Raw genomic sequence first — 6,956 nt, 5'->3', positions numbered from 1 at the left:
AAAACCCAAGACAGGAGGGGCTTTGTTCTGAAGAACACCCATTTCTGACCACCTATACAGAGAACTTACAATCGATCTAAAAAAACAAGTTCGCTTTTCTTGCCATTCTTTCGGATTTCCCACGGAGTATAAACATCAAGTCCAAAAAAGAGTCGGAGGGGGGGAAACTCGCAAGAAGTCCTTAAATTAAATAAATGGCTTGAGAAAGGCGACCGGAGTGCAAGTGCTGTCACATGGATGGGGGAGTTACTGTAGTCCATGTGGAAGTGAGTCTGCTGTGCGGAGAAGCATCGTACTGGCTCTCCGACAGCTCGATGCCGGTTCCACTGTCGTACAGGGGCGACCCCGAGGAGGTGGCGCTCACTGAATGAGCCAAAGACGGATAATGAGCCGGGGAACCCCGCAGGAACTGTGAGCTCAGGCCGCTGGACATGCCCCCAGACTGGGACACTGGGGTGATGGTGCTGTTACTGACTGACCACAGGCTCGGATATTGGCTGCAACAAGAAAGAAAGAGCCGTTAAAAGTTATGAAAAGTCGTTAAACATTTCAATAGCATCGTTTAGGGGACGGAACTTGCTTATAAAATATCCATAATGAATGGGATCAGTAATAATAGCGGTGAGGTGATTCAGTGTAAATATCCTTGCAATTTTGTTAATATGAACCAAGTAATATGTGAACGCTCATTAAGTCTTCAATTCGGTTGAAGATATTCAACTATCAAGGTTGACCATCAAGGCACAACCTACCCTCTCAGCAGAAGTTTGATTGCTAGAGGGATATTCCAATAAGGATTAATTTCTTAACTACATTCCATGCTCCTGTGTCAGTCATTCTCTACTGGACGACAATAGCAGGGTTTAAAAACAATCTAGAAAAAAAACAAAATTTAATTCAAGGAAATGAGTCCACGACTGAAACTGGAGGAAGGCTCCAGGTGAGATGTGGGCTGTACATGGATTGTAACAAGTTTCAATTCCGCCTTATGCATTAGATATCAAGTGAATTTGAAATTTCATGTCAGCTTTTCGACTCGCCGACTATAACGCCACAGGACCCTCCTGCCGCTTAAGAAACCCTTCATTAGAGTTTTCAACAAAAGAAAAAGCTCATTCGTTATTTAATATCCAGGCTACATGGATTTTATATTTACTAGAAAGTACATTTGTAACGTATGCCCGTTGAAAATAAAACTTAGTTGTCAAGACAGATATGCATTTGCATCTTGACTTAAGAGATGTTTGCTCTGATGCCACATCTACCCATCACATTTTTCTCCAATCATTTTGTGGGGAAGTGCAGTGAATTATATATATATTTAATTCACGTGTCAGCATGGATGAAATGTGAATCAATCGAACCGATGCTTAGGTAATTTCGTGGTTTAATTTATATTTGCTTTAGGCAACAGGTTGAGGTCTATGTCAATGAAATGGTTTGAAAAATAGTATTAAAGTATTAGCACTGGGGATTTGGCAACACTGGAATTTCTAAATCTCCCCTGAGAAACAGACGACATCCTCGTTACGATGGAAAGGCCCCCCCGAAGTTGTGATACATTCACTGAGATCTTCCTGCCAATGGTCTCGTACCTAGAGCTGGTGGCAGTACCGGTGTTGTGTGTCATGGGCAGCATACCGGTATGCGTGGAAACCTGCAGACTGGACCAGTTGTCATGGTTGGGAAGCATGGAGAGACAGGCCGAGGAGTTATCCGGATAGCCAGCTACAGAGAAAACCAGAGCAAATTAGTAACGGCACAGATGGCAAAACTGAACATACCACAGAGTGCAGCAAGCCTGCATTCAATGAAATCACCTATAAATAATGACACTGAACATTTTACCTGCCACTATAAAATTGTTGTACTAAAAGTCACGTTTATACGTTTGTAAACAAAAAGCAATTTATTTTAATAATACCATGACTTGCATAAAATCGGCTTTACAAAATAGCGCACATCTTGTTCTGTTTCAAAATAAATTGTCAAATAAATTAATATCCAAATAAATTGTCCACTTGAAAGATGCGTGTATGTTTAGAACTTATATTGAGTATTTACCAAATCATTCCTTACCCCAATCATTAGGTACTTTCATTTTTAAACCTTTGTAAAGTGCAACTGAAGTATGTAGTAAATAATGAAGGATATAATAAAGCTACTGCATACAAATAATTGTCTACAGTCAGTAAAATTAAAACAGTGGAATCACTATTGCTTCCTGACTACCAACCTCTTTATCCATCACAATCATTACGTATATTTTATTGGTATTACAATAGTTAGTGTTTCTAGAACTTTCCTCTCTTTCTGCTACATGTTCTTCCTCCATTCCATACATCGCTGTGTTGAAAATAGGTCTTGTAACACAGTCTTCTGCACTAACTCTTTTTATTCCCTAGTCCCTCAAAATGGTTACATTTCCTTTCTCCCTCAGTCCTTCCACAATCAGCGGGTTTTCCAAACCAAAGTTTACTCACTGCTTAATTTCCCTCATCCAATTTCTCCTCATAGCCTTGGTTCTATAACACCACCACCCCCATCCCCCACACCTCTAGCAAGATAATAACTTTGGATCCTCACTTTAATTTCTAATTTTTTTTTCTTCTTTCATGGGATTTGGGCGTTGCTGGTAGGGCCAGTATTTGCTGCCCATCCTTAATAGCCCTTGAACTGTGTGGCCATTTCAGAGGGCAGTTAAGAGTCAACCACATTGCTGTGGGTCTGGAGTCACAATGGCCAGACCAGGTAAGGATGGCAGATTTCCTTCCCTAAAGGACCCTAGGTGGGTTTTTTTTTAAGACAATTGACAATAGTTTTGTGGTTACTGAGATTCGTTTTCAATTCCAGATTTTCGTGAATTAATTGAATTTAAATTCCACCTGCTGCCATGGTTGGAATTTGAACCCCTGTCCCCAGAGCATTAGCCTGGGCCTCTGGATTACTAATCCGGTGACATTGCTTAAATCCAGTGGCCTGGCCCCCTAAAAATACTTGCATAACAGGTGACTAAAGTATTATAAATCAGGACCAAGTACTGTTAGGAGTCACGTTTTGAAGGAGAGCAATTTAAGTGTTCTATTCAGATAGGATATCATGAAGTTTTCTAAGTGCACTAGTATGACAACAGGCACTATGGCCTTTGACATCCAACGTTTCTACAGTGAGCGACGTTTTATGAATATCCTTCACCAGTCGCTGAAAATTATATCTAGTATATATTAGTGCAGTATTCCACTTACTGGGGGAGTTGTTTCTGTGTGTGTATGGGCTGGGATATGGTGCAGAGCGGTGGTTCCTAAGGGTGGAGTAACGTTCGCAGCCATGAGGAGTAGAGAGTGAGAGGGGTCCTCCGAACTGAGCGTGAGGATTAGAAGGAGGACACAGAGTACCCGTGCCAGGCAGAAACCAGCTACCTACTGGGGGGAAATAGATATCGAGTCAGAGACAAGCAAAACACAATGCGGCCAGGCGACATAGAAAATCAGTGCAAAGCAAATCTCCCAAAAAACTTACATTGGGAATATCCAGATTGTTGACTGTCACTCACATCATCCAGCATTTCCTTGTGATCGCTTCTGGACAAGAAAAGTCCATTAACACAGCGCACAAATTTGTCCTTACACAAAGTATTGTAACATAATATTTTCTTAGTCTCACCTCTCTTTGGAATCGAGGAAGGCTTTTGCAAACGGGTTGTACTTAATTTTAAGAGCTGTGATCTGTAGGCGGGAAAATAAGGTTCATCAGCTTTCGTTCAGTGTTGAGCTGCTTCGTGTAATGTTTAGTCGTTTAATTCGTAAATAATGTAATTTGCGAATGTTAGTCTTCAGTATTGACAAAAGATGGTGAATAAAATTGAAATGGCCTAAGATGTTAAGGATTGAAAAGAACTTTAAGGATTGAATTAAACAGCGACATTTTCATATGGTCACAGTTGAACCTCAGGACGATTTGCCTTTACCGGTAACCTTCAATAATTACATTTCCGTCCTGGTTTTGTGAAGGTGCAGTGTCAGGTTATTTGTAAGATGTTTACCTCTTCATTCTGGTAGGCTGTCACGGCTATGAACTGAGTTTCCGGGAACGAATGACTGCTGATCATTCTCTGGGGTCCCCCAACTCGCACGATGTGAATTCTGGGCTCGTATTTATGCAGCGAGTTCAACATGATCTGCAATTAATATTTAAAAGCAAAATACAAGGTCGTTCAGATGTCACTTCCATTTAAATAATATCTACATTGAAATGTTCCTAGTTACTGTAGAAATGTTTCCGCGTAAGGATAGTGTGCCATTGCGTTTCACCATCCCGAGAGTGCGCCAAAATCTCAGTATCCTGTTGATTCTACGAAATATTTTGAACATTCGACACCATTTAATGTTTCGACATTTAAGCTAATAACGCCATTTGATCCTGTTATGTTGCCTCTTGTTTTACACGGCTTTTTAAAAAAATGTTGAAATAACTTGCTTTAGCTCATATATCATGAAGCAAATGGCCCGTTAACTCGATAAAGTTCCGTCCACTCAGTTCACGCCTTTCTAGTTCTGTTTCCACTATCTTTTGGAGATAGTGTAAAACTCAGGCCACTGCGGAATATCGCGGGGCAGCGTCGAGAAAGTTAAAACCATCAATTTAATTATCGGTATTATTTGCTATCTATACGTTGGTGTTAAATAGTTACTGTTACGCAATTGACGAGACAAAACTTATAAAGTGGTTGTCACAATAATCGAAAGAGTGGCTATTTTACATCATGATTTCGTATCTTCACAGATAATGTGAATCGGTGGGGTTTTAAATAGCTCTGAATTATTTATCAATCCAAGTAAATATAATATCGGGAGGAATTTGGTCTAATTCAGGCTTTGAAAAGCTGGTGTGCGCGGAGTGATTGAGCTGGTGAGTAATGAGTTATATCTACAAGATGTACCTGCCCTCCGCCGTTGAGTTTGTTAGTGAGTTTGACTTTACTGAAGGACACGGGCGCCTTCATCCAGTGCGCCCCGAAGTTGGGGGAGTCTGGGTGGATGTAGACACAGCTCGGGGCCTGAGGCTCCGGTTTGCCACCTGGAACCCACTCCCCATTCACATACTTCCAGCGGTGGTTGTCGGCCGCCACAAAATCCAATACAAACGAGTACATGGCGTTGGGATCCAGCCCTGACACATTCACTTTCAGCACAGGAAACATCCTCCTGAGAACAGCAAAGAAATCAAACCAAGTGAACAAGGAAGGGGGGAGGGTACTCATTATCCATTGCCACAAACTCCCGAGTAATGTGCCTTCTACATGAGCCTGAAAAACGTGCTTGCAAGAGTCACTCTCGTTGGTCACATCGGTTATTGCAACATTTAGAAGAAAGATAATCTCATTAGGACATGGAGAAGGAAACACCATCACTGTCAGCTTTGGGGTGCTTTGTACCGCTCTAATTACAGAATGTACAAAATAGAACCGGTTATAATTCAGCCCCTTCATTTTCTAAGAGTTTTCAAACCTATGTCTCCCACGTCCTGCATAGCGGGGAGGTCAGATGAGAATCCCCAGAGGAAACTCGCATCTCTGCTCGTACCTACCTGCCATTCTTTGTAACGATCATTTCGTTGGTTAGCTCCTTAAACTTCAACCATAGATCCAATTCTTCCAGGTTGACTTTCAGCTCTCTCTCGGTGGGATCTCCTTTCTCACTTCCAGCCTGTAGTTCACTCTCCACCGCACTTAGAAGGTGGTCCACCCGGTACTGGCCGCTCTTCCCACTCTCTGTTGCACTGGAACTCATTGTCCTGATCTCGAGAGCCCAATTATTTCTCCCGGTTGGTTCCTACTGTAACAGCAGGGTAGCTAGTGGCTGCTTCTGGTCACTATAATCCCTTTTACAGTCTTCTCGTTGCTTCTCATCCATCCCAATAAATACTAATCTATTTGGATGCTGACGTCAGGTAGCGGGTTGGATGGGCTCGGATTGGTTGTGTAGTGCTTTGATCTAAGTGATTCTGACTGTGATTGGCTAGTGGCGGCCATATCAGTGAAGCTGGTGAAAGCCTCTGAAGTTCCAGCCAGATGTAATTACCAGAAGTTAAATAGAGCTATTTTATGCAAATCTGCAAATGTTTACACCTATATCAAAGCATGGGGTTCAATGAGGAAATGGCTTCTAGGATATAGAGCCCCAGTCTTCTCAAGTGTCTAATCTGTTTGTCATACAATTTTCACACATGTCAGGACTCATTTCAATTGAAATCGGAATATACCAGTAATACGATTGTTAGAAATATTACTCAAATATTAATAATTGATCAGTCAGAACGATTTATTTGTAAGACAATAGCTCCTTACCAAAATAGCAAAAGATTACTCAACTGACGAAGTATTTGATGGATAAATTACTACTTCTATTGTGAATGGCAACTTTCTCTTTGTTAATCATGCAATATGACCGAAGGTAAGATTTTACAGATATGGGTCATAGGCGAACACACCTCAAAACTGAAATAAAACTCCGGGTGGGCCCCAATCGAGTTTCACATTCAAGAAAATTATACCAGTCTCGCGTTTGAGGGGACATGCAACTGCTGCGCTCCAAAGTACAGTACCGCTGGGCTAGTGTCCAGGCTTTATTACCTTTCTGTGAGAGAGATACATTCAGAGGTTGAGGTGACAATAACCAGGAAATGGTTAAATGGAACCGTTAATCGGGTTGCTCCTAGAACAATACTCTTTGAACTGACCTACACAGTGGACAGCAAAACAGTCACCAAACCTTTGGCCGCAATTATTTGGAAGGAATTGAAGAAAATCTGCAGCATTCCGTTTACAGTTTCTATATTATGTACATGTTAGATCAGTTGAAGCATCAACCAAAACGTTAACTCTGTTTCTCTCTTCACGGATGCTGTGTTCCCAGCATTTTCCCGGTTTTATTTCAGATTTCCAGTATCCGCAGTAT

At 41.5% G+C, this 6,956-nt stretch overlaps 1 protein-coding gene across 3 annotated transcripts; it reads right to left on the bottom strand.

The window, feature by feature from the left end:
• Window positions 1–229: 229 nt before the first annotated feature.
• On the bottom strand, window positions 230–5,789 carry tbxtb (T-box transcription factor Tb). Of its 3 annotated transcripts, none has more exons than XM_041180962.1 (8): window positions 5,587–5,789; window positions 4,940–5,204; window positions 4,043–4,177; window positions 3,664–3,725; window positions 3,520–3,581; window positions 3,246–3,422; window positions 1,596–1,728; window positions 230–497 (listed from the first exon to the last, which is right to left on the bottom strand). In XM_041180962.1, exons 1-8 carry the CDS (start codon window positions 5,787–5,789, stop codon window positions 230–232), a joined length of 1,305 nt encoding a protein of 434 aa, XP_041036896.1. The 3 variants fall into 3 exon arrangements, with proteins under 3 accessions (XP_041036896.1, XP_041036901.1, XP_041036908.1); XM_041180967.1 differs by having other exon boundaries at window positions 3,246–3,419; XM_041180974.1 differs by lacking the exon at window positions 3,246–3,422.
• Window positions 5,790–6,956: the final 1,167 nt, after the last annotated feature.

Source organism: Carcharodon carcharias, chromosome 2, assembly GCF_017639515.1.
Source record: "Carcharodon carcharias isolate sCarCar2 chromosome 2, sCarCar2.pri, whole genome shotgun sequence".
Lineage (NCBI taxonomy): Eukaryota > Metazoa > Chordata > Chondrichthyes > Lamniformes > Lamnidae > Carcharodon > Carcharodon carcharias.
Note: the sequence above shows the minus strand (reverse complement) of the source record. Positions and strands in the feature narration are given on the sequence as shown.

Excerpts from the sequence above, each read along its gene's own strand:
- tbxtb (XM_041180962.1), bottom strand. The coding sequence starts at position 5,789 with ATGAGTTCCAGTGCAACAGAGAGTGGGAAGAGCGGCCAGTACCGGGTG. Across the intron at positions 5,205-5,586 it reads ATCGTTACAAAGAATGGCAG|GAGGATGTTTCCTGTGCTGA; the intron begins GTAGGTACGAGC and ends TGCTGTTCTCAG. Across the intron at positions 4,178-4,939 it reads AACTCAACGGCGGAGGGCAG|ATCATGTTGAACTCGCTGCA; the intron begins GTACATCTTGTA and ends TATTAATTGCAG.